Here is an 18,685-nt window from a genome sequence, read left to right as displayed (position 1 = left end):
GAATGGTGGCTTTGTGTTTAGCACTGTCACCTTGCACCTCCAAGATCTGGGTTCAATTTCAGCCTCGGGTCTGGGGGCATGGAGTATGTATGTCCCTGTGCTTGGTGGGTGCACCACGCCTTTTGCCCTAAGTCACTAAGGCTCCAGGCCCTCCGTGACCCTATTTACAGAATAAATGTGTATGAGTGAGCGAGTGATTGAGTGAATGTATTACTTATTATTCTTTTAGTCTCATATTATTTGAGTCTCATATTATTTGCTTGATTTAATTAAATGTTAATAAATAAATAAATAAATACACCAATGCAATAATAATTAAAGCATATTTACAATTAAATATTAAATAAAACAAATAATGAACGAAATACTGAAAATAATTTTATTATGTCTTTAAGTACATTTAATTTTACACACGCTTTCATTTTCAGTTAGTCTCTCTCTCTCTCTCTCTCTCCTCCACTCCACTGGGTGGAGTCTTAACATAAACAACAACAACAAAAACAAAATAGTCCGCCCATTAACCCCGTAGACATTAACCTAATTCCCATTGGTTAATTTTATATACTTATTCGTTGTTGATTGCCTATTTTTAAGTGCGTCACTAAAAGGTCCCGCCCACCCATTAATCCCTTGGAAGACTCGTGCGCGAGCTCGGGTCGGCCAATTTGTGGTGTCATTCCAATATGGCGGCGGGAAGTCAATTAGGCAGTTTAAAAAGTTTTCCATAGTTGTTTTATTAGCTTTTTTTTTTCATAAGGTGGAACTAGATCAACATCTATAAGAAATAAGATTGCTTTATAATTTAGTATCCAAAGATAAATTGATGGATATTACTTGTTTTAATCTAATCGTATACATGATGTAAATGTGATACATTTGTGTGTCAACATATAATTATAATTATATATGTAAAGGTTCCCACATGTTTTAAAAATGTAAACGCAGCATAAATGATAAGAAGGTTGCCATCGGTTACATACGATCAGCATGCCCATTGGTTAACTTTGTATTCCGAGCCCTGTGGTGATTGGCTATTTTTTCAGTTCGTCACTAAGATATCCGCCCCACGGAAGATTCATGCGCGAGCGCGGCGCTTGGCCGGTTTGTGTGTGTTTCTCCTTGCAGTATGGCGGCGCGCGCTGCGGAGGAGGACGAGTATCTTTAAACTGCGCGTCATTTCACTCGGAGCACTTTATATTCACTTTGGATTTCCACTTGGACCAGGGCGGGACTTCGGTGACAACCGGTAGACTAACCCGAGTTTCGTAAAAAGAAGAAAACCAGAAACGCTAAGTGCTGCTGCGACGGAGAGTCGACTCTGAGTCTATTAGCACAGGTTGCTACGCTAGCTCAGCCTTAGAGACTTAGCGCGGCTAAGCTAACGTGTTTACGCGGATTAGACTGAGCGTCTCGTCTTTCCAAGTTCCTGACGTGTAGTTTGACGCCTAGGAGAATCACACTGGGTACGATATTCAGGAATTTAACGCGAAGTTGACGACCTCGCGAGCTCGGTTTTACTTCAAGTAGCCATAGTTTGTGCTAGCGCGCTCGTGCACTTAACGTTCTGCGCTAACATGCCGGACAAACACTTCATTCTGTATGTGTGGCCCGGTTAAGCGTTATTTAGCGTGTCTGGTAAACGTGTTTAGACGGGTTTCATTTGGTCTCAGCTAGCTAATTCCGAATTTAGTGGCCTTAATTATTCCGACCGTGTTTGCGAATCGTTTCCACTGAAAGCAGCGCGAGTCGACTCCTCAACCAACCGAGCCAACAGGTTAACCACCCAGCGCGAGACGTCTCACGTTGTATTTATATCGGCTTTATTGGGATTGGGAAAGAGTTCACCATTAGGTTTCTGATGAGGCTCGTTTGGTCGAGTAAACACGCCCATGCGTGTTAATGTAAGGCGATGCAAAGTTTGGAGCTGCGGCCCCTGGATTGCGTTTAACATCATGGTGGATTTGGAAGTCAGGATTACCACAAGAAGCAGAAGGAGGCTCGTAGAGGACATGATGTAGGATTGTTTTTTTTCCTTCTTCTTCGCAGTATATGATGCATATTTATTCGGGACCCGCAAGCAAAACGCTACTCCTTTATTACTAAAATATATAGATATATAGATAAATATTTATAGTCAGGCGTATCAGAAGGTGTCACTCTGGAGCAAGAAGCCCTGCCTTTCTCCTCTGGTTGGAGTAATACACTCAAGGCGTCATCAATGCCTTCGGCGCTGGCCGTGTTCACCTGCCGCCCGAACTCGCACCCGTTTCAGGAGCGCCACGTCTACCTGGACGAACCGGTGAAGATCGGGCGCTCGGTCGCGCGCTGCCGTCCGGCCCAGAACAACGCCACCTTCGACTGCAAGGTGCTCTCAAGGAACCATGCCCTCGTCTGGTTCGACCACAAAACAGGCAAGGTGAGGCTTCAGGCGAGGATCATTATGCTTGATATTATCTATATAAATAACAAGAAGGGTTTGTCTGTACATTGGTCAGAACTCGCTCTTTTAATAATATCTTTACGTCTCATGCATTGGAGGACCTGAGAACAGTTTCATAAAATGTTTGTCTGTATGTCTGTCACAGCATCACACATAACTGACTGAACAGACTTTAATAAAACTTTGTCCGTCCTTGGATATCTGCCTGAATTTAAACCTGGGAATAAAAGTGAAATCGAAATGTTGAGTGAAAGCAATGCTATAAATAGTTATGTGCTGGATAAGTAATTTAAGTAACATTTGCACCAATAGATATTAATTAGAAAAGCTAACCTGAATATTTTTTACCAGGATAAGTTCTGAAGTGGTATAAGTGAATTTTAACACGCTGGAGTTGTTTTAAGACAAAACTTTATCTTTATCCAGTCTTCTGTGATTCAGTCCCGGATTATTAGACAGGTCGTTTGGTAGTTCCATTGGCCACGACAGAGGTACAATTTGGCATAATGCGATACTCAACCTTACAGAATGTAATTTCTTTGTATTAATAAGTTAAGCAGGGAGTTCTCCCAGACAAATAGAGGCAGACATGTATGTGGGCTTCATCATCATTATCACATTAAATCTGATCAGCTTATTTTAAGCTTTAACTTTTTTAACTTTCTAAAAACTCCTTTCCTGTCAATGAAAGGTGCTTCCCTGGGTACTTCATCTCGTCAAACCTAAACCGTTTCTTGATTTCTTTTTCTAAACCATGTTGAATTTGTTGCTGCACAATGCTAGTTTAGGTTGTGGATGCTATAAACCCTAACTGGTTTTATATTAATCGGTTTTGATGGTACAGTGTTGGCTCAAACGGATAATGTGTTGGTTTTGAGTTACTGGATAACTGATTAGATGTTTTGGGGGTGGTCGGTTAAGCCCCAGCATTGCCAATCTGCCCCTTTACCCACCTACCTGCTCCATAGATGCTCGTATGATGACTGACCCTGCACTCTGACCCCAGCTTCTTAACAGGGTTGTACTGAGGGGGAAATAAAAAATCACTGTGCTGAAAGGTACATGTGACAAATAATTAAATCTTAACCTTACATGTATTGTATGTCCACACATGACTATCAAAGCAACATGCTTGTTGCACATCCTGTTGCTTTTCTAACAAGCCCCACTCTTGTGCAAATACCTTCTGCTAGGTGTTGAAGCATGCTTGTGGGAATTTGCTTGTTTATTCATTCAGCCTCGGGAGTTTTTTTTTTTTTGTCAGGTACTGATCCTGGGTGATGAGTGTTCAGTTGGGATGAGGTCAGGGCTCTGTCTAAGACACTTAAGTTCTTCCACTTCAGCTTTACCAAGCCATGTGTTTGTATTCAGCGTCCAATGAAGGGGAAATTGTAACACAACAGCATACAAAGACATCCTGTACAAAAGGTGTAGCGACAGTTTGGGAGAAGAACCACATGAGTTGTGTAATCAAGGGTGCACATACTTTTGTAGGTTATTTAAAAATTTAATGTATTAACTTTTTATTTTTCATTTTTGTATTTATTTTTTAAGTATTGGTTCAGGCACAGTTTAGGCACTTGTATCGATTTGGCACCGATATCGATAAAAACAAAACAAATAATACCAAACCCTAGTGACAACCTGTAATATCGGACCTTTTGGCCAACTGACAGTTATTGTTGCTGAATGTTTGTGTAATTTTAATTAATTAATAATTTTTTTTGTGGTGAGTTGTTTCTCATTAATGCCAGTTCAAAACCAAATCTGGTCTTAAACTCTGTGTTGCCATTGGATTAAATGTTTTATTTATTAATTTCTTTATTTATTTAGATCCTTTAATGGTTCCCATGACTCTATAACAAGATCTTGGAGAGTTGACTCAGTTTTTCAGGGGACCAAAGTATTGGGTGTCAGCTGATGCCCAGAGCAAGGGTGTGATAACTCGCATCACAATACCGTCTGCTCTCGATATCATCTGTACTTCTATAATCCAGCTGGACTCCATTGTAATTCTCAGTAGTTTATCTTTTACACTTTAAGATCTGTGCGTATTTTTATATGCACACATTTGAAACTGTTTTTTTGCAAGTCCAAAATGCACAGATATTATGGATAATGTATTAAGTGGGATTAATACAGTGCCTAGCCAAAAACATGACTTGGTGTCTAGTTCATGTGTGAAAATGATTCCTCATGCGCCCACAGTCACTCTTTTACAATTTGAGTCCTGGAATATTTCCGTGCCATCAGAGAAAAAAAAAACTTCTGTATATGTGGGACCCTGGTCATTCAGTACATTCATGTACATTTTTGCCACATAACGTTGCTGAGTTTAGACATGACCAACCTTAGATCACACCACTGGCTCCAGCAGCTTGTACAGTGGCCACTATGCATGATGGGTGCATCACTTCACGTACTTCCCTTTTTACCCTGACAGGCACATCGTAACGGGGTCACTCTGGACTCCTCAGACCATGTGATTTTTATTTATTTTTATTACACTCCTCCGGAGTTCAATCTTTATGCTCCCTACCAAACTGAAGTATTTTTTTTTATAGACACAGTTGTTTAGTTTCAGTCCTGTGTGTGTTCTCATCACATTGTGTGCGTATGAAAATGCTCTCACTTTTACTACTAAATATAGCCCTTATTTTTGTGGTTAATTTTAATTATTTATTTATTTTTTAACCATGCAACTAAGTGTTTAAGAGGGCGCCGTTCATGATTAATTCATGTCCGCATTCCATACACACGACTGTTCAGGATTATACTTCCCGGTTTAATAATGTGTTAAAGGGTTCCTGATCCTCTTCCAGTCATTTAAACTCTTGTTGTTTTCCTTGCTTGATGCAGTCCAATAATTTGACCCTTGCCTTTTTTTGGCTGGGCATTGTAGTAGTATGTCTAGTGCCCTGAACCAAACTGACAAGTTTTGTATTTCTGAAACTCCTGAAAGAGAAACACAGGCTAGATTGCTTTTTTTTTCCCACCTGACACTAGTGGTTGCATGGTCATTTCAGTACCGATTGCAAAGATCTGTTCTCTCTAAATGTGTTTTGCCTTACATTGAGACAAAACAGTTTGACAAGTTTTTAAATGAAAATTTTTTTTTTTTTTTTTACATTTTAAAAAATTACTTTGCCCCGGCTTGAAACCTAGTGTAGCTAGTATATCTCCTCTGCTCCAGTGCCTCTTAGACAGTCTGGTCCCTTTGTTGTGACCCACATGATGCAAACATCCATGTTTGTAGAAAATACGATTTCCTAGAAATTCATTTCTTTATTGCTGCTCTGATGCAAGTTGCTGTGAAAAAAGTTGTCAAAAATGTATTCCAACTATTCCCCTGATAAACAAATTGAGTCCAAATGGGGTGTATGCCAGTGACCGACTAATTTCGGGTGAAAATGTTTTGCAAATAGTTTCATTTTTTTTAGTAATATAAAATATATATATTTTTACATAAAGCATTTACTTGGACTAGTTCTTTTATTGGTGAAACCGAATGCGGGTCTAAAATGTCTAACAACGTGCTATAATTTTCTTTTGTGAAGAGAAAAGCAGGTGCGTGTTTCAGCATGTTAAACAATGATCCCGATTTCCATCCTGTAATCCCCTGTGCTGATGTTATCAGACTAGGCTGAGGAAAGGACTTGTTTTGGCTCTTCGGTTTGTGTCTGTGGCTCAGCTGGCAGTCTTGGGATTCGATAGAGTCGTCTATAGGGAGTCGCACAGGTAGATGTACGGGTTTCTCCACTCCGGATGAACAATAACTGTAAACTTAAGGTCGGACACTGAGAAATTCCCAGTTGTTTTTTTTACATGTAAAAACACATTTGTGTTCATTCGTGAAGGACAGATTGTGCTGTTGTCTATAACTTGCATATGGTCTCCCACTTCATACATACAAGTAACCTGGAGGCTAACGGCCTCCTGCAGGCTTGTTGTTTGAGGCGTTTTCACATGTGGAATAACATTTGCTGGTTTTATTAATTCCTAAAAGCAGTGGCTTTTTGTCTGTCAGTATTATTATTATGATAATATGTCACAATGTATAACCTTCACAATCTCCACCCTCAACTTTACCACTGAGATTGGTGAGTAAACAGGAATCGTGTTCTCATGCATCATGTGTTTACGTTCCCCCCCCCCAGAGTAAATCGAGACTCTTGTCTTCAGGAAACACTTGATCTGAGATGGATCAAGTGTCTCCATCATCGTTGTCTCAAAAAAATTAAAGCTGAAACCTCATGAGAAGAGAGATTCCCCCCACCATGGGGATAAATGAACTGTTTTTTCCTGGTCTTGTTTTTATGTTTAAATATGATCATTATGATGGTGGTGGTGATGAGCACACAGATAGGCTCGGCTAATTCTCGGAATAACCTTGAACCCAAGGAGTAATTAACTTTGTATAATGTTTCAATATCGAAGTTTATTTTAAACATTATACAAAGTTAATTACTTCTTGGGTAATATAGAAATTAACTGGGTATTGTGATGAAAAGCTATCTTTAGCTCTTGCATGTAGTTTTTTTTTTTCTTTTCAGAGCGAGTCCAAATAAATGTCTTTTTTTTAATTTTTTTTTTTATAGTTTGTAAGGATTTAAAATTTGTCAAAGTTGCGCGATATTTCCCAGCAGTTGCTGAACCGTGGAAGGCTCCTCACCCAAAATGGCGTCTGTGTGGATTCTGGTCACGTGTCTGACTGAATAGTATGAAAACGTGGAAGCGGAGGTTCACTGTCTGTGGAGTATGGTCTTCTCGTATAACGGCACAACCTGCAGTGTGTTATTCCTTTTATACTACACTGATGTTGCAGCGTTTCATTTATTAATGAATCATGTGCTGTGTGGTTGAGCAGTTTTTAGCTAATTTAATGCTCTGGAACATCTAACAAGGACAAGTTTGGTCCTGTTCTCACTTGCATTATAACTGATGATCAGTTGTTCCCTCAGCAGCAGAAGGGGGAAATAAAAAATAAAAGGCTGAGCGTGTGGAGAAAGGTTTACACATCACATGATAATATTCTAGACTGGGTAAAAAGCGACAAACATGCTACGTTAATTTCTTGAAATGTCTAGCAAGTGCTCAGACAAACAATGTTTATTATTTTTTTGCTTTGTCTTACTCATATAGGTAAGTGGAGGGAGGGTGGGTTGGATCTGTGAAATATATTATGGTCAATTAAAAGAAATGCCCAATTAATTAAAATATTGTGTTTAAGGTCACGAGTGTCATCTGTAGTGGACCAGTCTGTGACAGCTTTTAATACACCCTGTTCCATCAACTACAACCACGAATATCAGACCAGTGGGAAAAATTGTTGTTGTTTGGTTCTAAAGAATTTAGTTTGCCAAGATTGTCATAAACACACGATCATCAGCTAAAGAACTAGTGTCTAAATAGTTGTCAGATTTCTCTGCTTTTATTCGTCGTAACAATATCAGCTTATAAAATCATGACATTTTGGAAATGATCCAGACAGAGTCAAGGTCAAATCTTTAAAAATGTTTTTTTTTTTGTTCCTTCAATAACTTCCCTTGCGCTTAAAATTTATTTTTAGGGTTTTTTTCATGCTTATAGATTTAGTAACAAGATGGAGTAGACTTGTTGGCGATGAAATGTGTCTCTGCAAGTTCTATTGGGTTTAAAATCAGTTGTAAATTGTAGTAATGTTAGTTGTGGTTTCCACTGTGTCGAGCACCGCTGTTTCACATGGAGGTGGTGTGAAACCTTCTACAAACTCTGCTTGTAAAACCCCCTTTTTTATTTATTTATTTTTTTTTTAAGGATTTGATGGAGCACCCAGTTTGCGAGCTGGCTTACTTTAGACAAATGTTATAAGATTCTTCTATGTTTTTTATTTATTTATTTATTTTTGCAAATACCTAAGCTAACATTCATTTTGGGGTTTTAAAGCTGCCAAATAAGTACGTTTTAGTCATTTAAAAGTTGCACTTCTGTTTTGAAATAAGCCTTACATGTGAGGATGGATAACATTGATTGCGAAGTGTAAAAGACACTCGAATCATGTGAAATCTAGTTTTGTTAGTGTTCGGTGCCACTATAAGCCTCCTCTTTCTAGAATCTGTCAATGTTTGTGAAAGTGTCTGTGATGATAACCGACAGAAACACTCCGTGCCGTGTGTGTTATGTGCATAACCTGTGTTTATTCTAATCTGTACTGTCACTAAATTTGAAAGCATGACCAGCTCGTGCAGTAGCAAGATATTTTAAATAATATGAAAATACTGAACTGAAATCGAGCTTCTCCATTGTTTCCATACATTTATAAGCAAATTAAAACCCATGCCGGTCAGATGGTGTCAATTCATCACCATACACACTCCTTTGCATAAAGCTGAGCTCTGTTGAACTTTCGTTTGTGAGCCAGATTGAATTTGTCTCATTGCAAGTGGACAAACTTGCAAGGAGACAAAGAGGTGTGTTTTTCCCCCTAATGTGTGTAAACTAATTTCACCCTCAATTTGAAAGCTTCTCTCTCAGGTATGTGGTTCTTGCATGTAGCGTTGTTAATGCTTCGTAAAATGATTAGTGTTTATTTGTTAGTTTGTTAGAAAGTTAGTTTAAGTTAAAAATGATTTGAACACTAAAAGGTTTCACCTTTATGTGAAACTCCTATGATTTCAGGTGTAGTACTGAGTAATTATTACTATTGTTTTTTTGATAAACAACTGATGAAAGCTTGATTGATTACATTTAAGTCCTGTTCCACTGATGCGAATCAGAACAAAATAATAAGTTGTGAAATAGTAAGGCGTGGCGCTGAAATTAAGACCGAACATTTCTCAGAGCACCGTGGGCAGGTTTTCATTTTTCTTGCAGATACAGTTCACAATAACCACAGTGCAACTAACAATCTGGTGCGTTTGTCTTTGGTTTTTAATTTTGCTCTAATTTAGACTTTATTTATTTTTATTTTTTTCTTTCTTTTGGTCACACCATGGTTACAACAGGCATATGTGTATAGACCTTGTTTTGTTAACTTCACTCGTCAATATTGGTTCACACAAATGAGATCTGTATACACTTCTGTTTTTCTGTTTAATGTTCTTTAAACTTTTTTTTCACATTTACCAAACCAGCATTTCTGCTACAACTAATAACCGCATTAATCCTCAGGTTTTTTCCCTCATTAGCGTGATGCCTGTTTGTGCTTGACTTCTCCTTCTGACTGCAGATTTTTAGCCTGTGTGTGTCGAAAACAGGTATGACCTGTTTTTATTCTCACAATGAGTGGGAGACCTAATGTACTTTAAATATTTTTTGACTGCAAGTGTGGTCAGCTTGAACTTTTAGGCCATACCCACAAACGTTCATCACTTGAGGCGGTGTTTGGTGGGGGAAATATCTGTGCATGTAAAAGAAAATCAAAAACCCTTTTCCTACATTGTCGGGTTGATCAATTTGTTACCAATTTGACTTAATTTAGTCCTCAAAAAGGCGTCATTCAGGCGCTCCAGCAAGTGTGATGGAGAGAACTAGTGTGTGCGGATTGTTTATTTGTCTTTTGGCTGTTCCCTTTTAGGGGTCGCCACAGCAAATCATCTGCCTCCATCTACCCCTATCCTCTGCATCCTCTCATACCAACTAACTTCATGTCCTCTCTCATCCATAAATCCTCTCTCATCCATAAATCTCCTCTTTGGTCTTCCTCTAGACCTCCTGCCTGGCAGTTCAAACCTCAGCATCCTTCTACCGATATATTCACAATCTCTCCTCTGAACATGTACAAACCACCTCAATCTGGCCTCTCTGACTTTATCTCCAAAACATCTAACATTGGTTGTTTCTCTGATGAACTCATTCTCGATCCTATCCATCCTTGTCATTCCCAAGGAGAACCTCAACATCTTTAGCTCTGCTACCTCCAACTCTGCCTCCTGTCTTTTCTTCAGTGCCACTCTAAGCCGTAGAGCATCGGTGGTCTCACCACTGTCCTGTACACCTTTCCTTTTATTCTCGCTGATACTCTTTTATATGCTGTTTGTCAGATGCTTGTGAGACTCCACAGTAAATTAAGTGATGTACTGTATAACAACCGGATAACGGCAGAGAAATATCCTGGCATTTTGGGTTTACTTTAGTTGAACAGTCTAACACATTTTTTTGTTGCAGTAAAAAGCCTCAAGCATTGTTGTTTAGTTACTGGAAGTGCACTTTATCACAAAACTCACCGTTCTCACTGTATCACGACTTTTTGTCAGGGATCAGTTCATTTCCCATCAACTAAAAAAAAAAGGAGACTAATATAATTTAGCCATTTTTAATGCAACTTAAAAACTAAATCAAGCAAGGAACTCTAGAATATCTAATCAGATAATTGTTTTAACTTTTATAATTAAAAACCACGGTAAATTAGAGGTATGTATAAATTAGTACTGGTGTTGCTGTGTGGCCTTTTATTTATTTGATCATGATTTGGCAGGGGTGAGGGGTTCACCACTGTATAGGGGGATGTGCATCAATGTCATCTGGCAACCCTGGTCTGCAAAAAAAAAAAAAACACACAAAATGTTTCTTGTTTATGGATTAGGCCCAAATATTACACTGAACAATAGTAAACTCTTCATTTAGATATTAGAATCAGAAGATCAGATTTATCCTCCAGTACTACAGGTTACGATGTTGTGGAAAATGTGTGTCTCTCTGGATAAAGGTGTCTGACAAATTGTGTAAGTGTAAACTGTAGTTTGTATGTGTATGTCCTGTGTTGCGATGGTATGGATCACAAGTGAACGCTGATCTGTTGCACCACTATTATTTAGTCTTTGTAAAAACCCACTGCAGCTATTTAAACTGAGCCAAGTTTTATTACGGGCCAAAGACAGTTTTCCAGCCAAAGCTAAAATGCTAAAACTAAAACTGGGCAGAAGAGCACCTACTCTGGCAACGGCGGCTCTAATAGCTTCCTAAACGGATTGTGCTTGGTCTCCACACACCATGACATCCTAGTTTCGTTTATCAAAATACGCGATAAGCATCTTATAGGATGCCCAGTGCCTTAAGAATCATATCTGTGGATCTACAATGATGCTCAATGTTTCACTTGGGTTATAATTTTCGCCACCTAATTTCAGTCCATTTTATTTCATTTTTAAATAGTTCGGGTTGTCTTTTGTCTTAAATTGGTACAGGTGTTGGGGCATGGTAACATTAGGGCCGGGGGATTACTTCACACTAAAAGTTTTAGATTAGTGAGAATACAATTGTTCTGCGCTTGGGAATCGTGCTTGGTCCCGCTTGGAGGTGATCTCGAGCACGCTACAGCATACTTGGACACGGATCGAATCGGATATGGAAGCCGGTCCTATCCGAGAAAGTAGATCATTGTTTACATGTGACGTCATTAGTGTCGTTCCCTTTCTTACATAGCACGCAGTCTCACCCTTTGAGCTACACAGCCATAGCCTATAAAGTAGCAAAGGCATGCTCAATAAAAGCTCACCTTTTGACCTTTTCCTCGAAATATGGAGAGGAGGGAGCAGTCGTTCCTGGGTGCAGCACAAATCGTCAAGTCGTGCCTGATGTGAAAACGGCCTTGGTCAGATTATTTTTCAGTTTATTGCAGAAATGTTTCCTTTGTCTGTGTTTTTTTTTTTTTTTTTTTTTTTTAGGCTTTCAGTGTACAAATATTCTGATTATCTATAAAAAGAGGTTTTCGTGTGACTCTTGATTGGACTTTTTCTTTCTTCTTCTTTCTTTGTTTTTTTGGTCAAATATTGTTCATTTTTTTAGTGCACTGGTGCTCTGATCAGAATGTCAGTGTCAAGAATCAGTTTGTTTTTCAGAACAAATTTTAATGTAATAAAATGTGCCTGAAAAGACCTAATCAATGGCACAATGTCCCACGTTGTTGCATTTTTGCATCACAATGCATCATTACACCCAGCAGCAGAAATCAACCCCTTTCATGTATAATACAGGTCTGCTGTTCACCTAAAGCAGTGTTTGAAACCCGTTTGTGTTTTATTGAGCAGACTTTGTGCCGCTGCTGGAGCAGAAAACTGGAGACTAGACCAGATGTTGTCCTGGCAGTTTGGTGCTCACTGGCTCTTAGGATAGATTAGATTTCAAAACATTTAGCACAATGGCAGCTAACAATCACTAGTCGATTAGATCCTTGTGATCTGTTGTCTGTCTCTCCCTGTGTGTGTCCTGGCACTGGAGGAGACCTTTCTTTTGTACTGCTTCAGCAAGTACTCTTTTTGTACTTGCTGAAGCAGTACAAAAAGAGTTGTGCATCATCGTTTTATTTTGTGATGGTTTTAACAGAGTGCCTGTTACTCCCGGTCTAACAGAGCTGGTATTTTAAGAAGAGCGGAGTTCCCAGGAGGGCGGCGATGTCATCACAGGCGTCTTGGTGCGGTCAATGTATTATTCAAAACACATCCATGAATACACTGCCTTTGTTTGGAAGTGCTTTTGAGGTTAACAGAATGTTTGGTTATGGATGGATGGATCGCTGCAGTAAATCTCTGATGTGGTGATTGTGTCTGATTCCTGCCTCTGCAGCACCTGATAGACTCCTCTGACAGCCCAGAGATATTAACATACAGCTTGGTGGTTGCTTTTATGTTGCAGTGTGAGTATGCAACGTCCTCCGCTCTGGTGTGAACAACATAAGCATTTTTCCTGCAGGTTTAATCCAGTCCAGCAGCTCTGCTCGGTTCCTCAATAAAAGTAGAAAATGCTGGTTACACAGCACTCACTTACGAGTTTCGGGGTTTTCGCGGGTTCAGAGCAATGCACTAAACTTTGTACCTTATTATTTGGTATTTTAGTCTCATAAAACCAATAAAACAGTGCAACTCAGCTTTTACCCATTATTTTGACTTGTCTGGTACAGAAATGACACTGAAAGGCTCTGCTTTTAGCTCAAAGTGTATTTTCACTAGCGATCATGGTGGTTATGCAGTATGACCTGATTTGTGAGTGTTGACTTCAGAGTTTTATGGTTTATAAGGCACATTTACACTAAAGAAGCTTGTTAATCGTGTTTTATGTTCGGCTACTGAAATGAGAGGGGGATGAGAATGAGGGCCAGGCAGGAAAAACTAGCGAGCTAGTGAAATTGTAGGAGAAAGAGGTAACCGTGGCAACCCTGGCCAAAACAGTGTTGCACATTGGATGAAGGGTGGGACAGGGCCGGGAAGTTACGCTTTGTTTTTTCCATGGGCTAGAGGATCACGTGTATACATTTGTGTACCACTTTCCCAGCAATATTAGTGGCAAAAAAAATAAAAATGGCTTTACGAGCAGTTCTCCTAGCTTTGCAAGTCTGCTTTGCGATCAAAACATCATTACTTCAAAAAAAAAAAAAAAAAAGTCCATTCTCTTTTTTTTATTTATTTATTTTATTTTTTTTTTTTTGTAGTAGATAAAACATTACACTACTCCGGTTTAAACATGGCATTATCCTGATGTAAACAGTTTCTTGTTCAAAGTGCTTTATCTGTCTGAAACCAAAGAATTCGAAACTAGGCACTGGCTTTAAATGAGTTTCAGAACTGCCTTGGTGGCAAAGGGGTAACTAATAATTTCTAGATACCACCAGCTATAGATGGAATAAGACAAACCATTTATAATCGTAACAGTGGTAATGAGTTTCATGTGACATGACCTTTAGTATGATCAGACTCTCTCCATCTAAACCGCCGTAGTGTGAAGGTATGACGCCACAGGTATGTCTTTAAGAATCTTCACAAATACAGATTTAGTTTTACACTATTGACAGAAGAGCCTGATTGGTGAAGACGACCTGAAGTCTCAGATCTCTGTAACAAGCACTTTATATCCTGCATGTTGGATTGCTACACACCGAGGAGACGAAACATTCTCAACACCTTCTTGTATGCTGGACTCCTCAAGGCTTGTGCTGCGGTATCCGACACCAAGACGTTAACAGAAGATCATTTAATTCCTGCAAGCTGCAAGGTGGAGCTGCTGCAGATCAAACCTTTTGTCCAGCACATCCCACGTTGAGATCTGGGGAATTTTAGAAGCCAAGTCAACACCCAACGTATTCCTCAAACCCTGTATAAACCATTGCGAACTGTGGAAGAACACATTATTCTGCTCACAGACATTCCTGCTTTTAGGGAATACCGTTCATACTCATGTGGCGCTGAAACGATTCTTTGAGTAAATCGAGTAATTTGATTACAAAAAATGATCGTTTAATTAATTTTGTACGTTTGTATTATGTTTTTGCGCAATTATTTGTTGACGGTGCGTTTTTGACAGTGCGCTTCCGGATGCAAGCCGTCACTAAACACAGACGAAAAAGAAGCGCTTACGTCACCCATAAAGTGGAAGGAGAGACAAAGAGTTAGCTGTGTATTGATTTGATTGAGTGTTCTGTTGTGGGCTGCAAAATGTAAGGGGGCAATAAAAATATCAGCAAGCCAAGAGAAGAAAAAATAAGCAAGGGTAAATGACAAATTGTCAGTAAAGATTATATATTATGGCTGAAATGTAGATTTTGAAACTTTTAGTCCTGAAAGTTTAGTTGCACAACTTAGTGTTTTTGTATAATTATTTATTAGTCATATAAGTCATTAAAATATATTTATTTTTTATTTTTTGCATCTGAGAAAAGGCTATAAAATAAGAATGTATAGCACTGTAATGCACTTAATTCATCTCAGTCAACTTTAATACCCCTCTCACCTATGCAGTTTCGCACGGTGGCCAAAAGTAACATTCATCCTGATTCACTGGGAGTTTTGGCGCCGCGATTACGTTTCCATCTTTCTGCTGAAAAATAAAACATGTTTAAGCCACCTTAAAAACATGTTAAAATTTTTTTTGTCGGACCTTGCAGAAATTCGCGGAATGACGACGGGCAGTCGCGGCGGCTCACGGTGCCTAACCCCGCATCTCACTGCTAGTCAAACCGCATAGGTGTAATAGGGGTATAAGCTATTTCTTGTATTGTGAATATTGACAATGTTTATTTTGGATAAAATGCTGTATGCATTTAAAAAATAAAAGTTGTTGGTTTTTCGGCAAATAAAAATTGATTTTTTTTATAAAGAAAACCGATTAGTTTTTGTTCCTCTTATATATTTTACAAATACTCGATTAATAAACTATTCGATAGCTACAGCCCTATACTCATGGTTTATCTGGTCAGGAGCAGTATTGAGGTATGATTAGATGTGACAAATTGGCATTAACAGGGGAGGGGGAAAAAAAACATACAGCCCCAGTGTTATCCAGCAAAGTCTTGTCTGGGATGTTATCTCCTCAGTTGGCTTGTTTTTTCCCACAGTGCAGGACGGTATACCGTGCACACTTACCCTGTTGTCGATGTAATGTAAAATCAGCCTGGATCAGATCCTGCCTCGAGCATAAAGATGAGAAAGCTGGCGTATCAAAGCTGCTAAGGTTGTCATGTCCCCTGCATCCAACCTGCCAGTTATGAGAGTTTACTGTCAACGTGCCTCACCGTTATGTGATGAGCATTATTTATTTTAACTGAGTAATCAATCTTTTGTTTAATTGTTTTGAGATAATTGTGTGTATGTACTGTATGTATGATTGATTGATGGATTGATTTAGGCAGGTCATGTCTACAGATCTACTCAGGCTATGGGTAGCTCTGGCTAGTTTTAGCTTGCATGTAATGTTGCTGTGTGTGTGTAAGCCCAAAATTATTCATTTTCTTTGTCTTTTAGCTGTTCCCTTTCAGGCGCCGCCACAGCAAATTATCTGCCTCCATCTAACCCTATCCTCTGCATCCTCTTCTCTCACACCAACTAACTTCATGTCCTCTCTCACTACATCCATAAATCTCCTCTTTGGTCTTCCCATAGACCTCCTGCCTGGCAGTTCAAACCTCAGCATCCTTCTACCGATATATTCACCATCTCTCCTCTGAACATTTCCAAACCACCTCAATCTGGCCTCTCTGACTTTATCTCCAAAACATCTAACATTGGTTGTTCCTCTGATGAACTCATTCTTAATTCTATCCATCCTTGTAACTCCCAAAGAGAATCTCAACATCTTCAGCCCTGCTACCTCCAACTCTGCCTCCTGTCTTTTCTTCAGTGCCACTGTCTCTAAGCCGTAGAGCATCGGTGGTCTCACCACTGTCCTGTAAACCTTTCCCTTTATTCTCGCTGATACTTACCTCGAACGACACACCTTACACTTTTCTCCAACCTGCCTGTACCCGCCTCTTTACCTCCTTTCCACACTCTTCATTGCTCTGGACCGTTGACCCTAAGTACTTAAAGTCCTGCACCTCTTTACCTCTGCTCCCTGTAGCCTCACCGTTTCTCTTGGGTTCCTCTCATTCACACACATGCATTTTGTCTTCCTGTGGCTAACCTTCATTCCTCTGCTTTCATGAGCAAACCTCCACCTCTCCAAATTTTCTTTCACCTGTTTCCTGCTCTCGCTACAAAGCACAATGTCATCTGCAAACATCATAGTCCATGAAGACTCCTGTCTGACCTCATCTGTCATCCTGTCCATCACCAGAGCAAACAAAAAGGGGCTTAAAGCCGATTCTTGATGCAGACCCACCTTGAACTCTTCTGTCACACCTACAGCACATCTTACCACTGTCTTACAGCTCTCATACATGTCCTGCGCCACTCCAAACTTGCTCATACAACATCACAGCTCCTCTCTTGGCCCCCTGTCGTACGCCTTCTCTAAAGCCACAAAGACACAATGCAACTCTTTATTACCTTCTCTGTACTTCTCCACCAGCATCCTCAAAGCAAATACTGCACCTGATGTAGTCTTTCTAGGAATTAAACCGTATTGCTGCTCACAAATGCTCACCTCTGCTCTTAACCTAGCTTCCACTACTCTTTCCCACAGCTTCATTGTATGACTCATTAGCTTTATTCCTCTGTAATTGCCACAGCTCTGCACATCCCCTTGTTCTTAAAAATCGGCACCAATACACTTCTCCTCCATTCCTCTGGAATCCTATCACTATCCTATCACTCTTGTTAAACAAACTACAGTAAAACCTCGGATAAGGAGTAACGCGGTTTACAAGTGTTCCGCAAGACAAGCAAAGATTTTTAATAAATTTTAACTTGGAAAACGAGCACCGAGTATCATGTATCACGCATGCGCTTCTTGATTTGATGCCGAGCGTCACGTAATCACAACTGAGCCAACGTTTTTTTCTCCCTGTTGTGCTGCGGGTAAACATCTCCCCTGCTGGGTCTTAGTGCTCGTCTTTTACTGGTATAATCAACATCCGTGTGTGTGTGTGTTTCTTTCTCTTGCGCTGCAGAGTGTGTGCGCGCATAATTTGACACCACGCCGGTTCACACACACACACTCTCTCTTTTCTTTTTTTTTTTCTTCCACTTGCGCTGCAGAATGTGTGCGCGCGTGTAATTTGACACTGTGCCGGTTCTCTCACACACTCGCTCGCTCGTGCTCTCTTTCTCTCTCTCGCCTTTACTGTGTGGAAGTGTTTGAGTGTGTGTTTTTCTTTCTCTTGAGCTGCGTAGTGTGTTGTGTGTGCACGCATGTAATTTGACACTGTGCTGGTTCTCGCTTGCCTTTAATATGTTTGTGTGTGAGTGTAAAACAGAGAGGGGGTGGTTCACTCGCATCACCGGCACAGTGTCAAATTACACGCGTGCGCACACTCAACACACACTCAGTAGCGCAGGAGAGAGAAACGCACAGCCCATGTGTGCATACATGGAAACACTTATCTGTCGGGGATTTTTTATTACTTTTTTTAAGGTAACGTGCAGGTTAATTTGTTTTATTTTTACTTTATATTTTGTGTTAATTATTTTTATGTATTTATTTTTTTTAGCTGTGGAACAAAATGTTAATTTCCATTGTTTCTTATTGGAAAATGTGCTTTGATTTATGAGTGTTTTGGCATACCAGCCTGCTTCCTAAACGAGAGATGCTCATAATCCGAGGTTCCACTGTAGTTCGAAACTCTACTGCCACCTCTCTTAAGCACTTCCATACCTCCACAGGTATGTCATCATGGCCAACAGCCTTTTCACTCTTCATCCTCTTCAATGCCTTTTTCACCTCACTTTTACTAACATTTGCTACTTCCTGCTCCACAACAGTCACCTCTTCTACTCTTTGTTGTCTTTCGTTTTCCTCATTCAACTCCTCAAAGTACTCCTTCCATCTTCCCATCACCCTCCTGGCATCTGTCAGTACATTTCCATCTCTATCTTTAATCACTCTAACCTGCTGCACATC

The 18,685-nt window shown here is 39.7% G+C and overlaps 1 protein-coding gene across 7 annotated transcripts in view; it reads left to right on the top strand.

Moving 5' to 3' along the window:
* Positions 1-1,109: 1,109 nt before the first annotated feature.
* The window catches only part of slmapa (sarcolemma associated protein a), a 61,425-nt gene continuing 43,849 nt past the window's right edge, over positions 1,110-18,685 (top strand). For 3 of the 7 annotated variants that reach the window (XM_053483721.1, XM_053483717.1, XM_053483715.1), the window contains exon 1: positions 1,110-2,416. In XM_053483721.1, coding sequence (XP_053339696.1) covers positions 2,219-2,416 — 198 coding nt within the window. In that variant the 5' untranslated portion in view covers positions 1,110-2,218. The remainder of the gene's footprint in view (positions 2,417-18,685) is intronic. The other 4 variants (XM_053483719.1, XM_053483718.1, XM_053483716.1 and 1 more) reach the window with 2 other exon arrangements.

The sequence above is a fragment of the Clarias gariepinus genome, chromosome 23 (genome assembly GCF_024256425.1).
Source record: "Clarias gariepinus isolate MV-2021 ecotype Netherlands chromosome 23, CGAR_prim_01v2, whole genome shotgun sequence".
In the NCBI taxonomy this organism is placed as follows: Eukaryota; Metazoa; Chordata; class Actinopteri; order Siluriformes; family Clariidae; genus Clarias; species Clarias gariepinus.
The sequence above is the reverse complement of the archived record's forward strand: the minus strand, read 5'-3'. Positions and strand labels throughout refer to the sequence as shown.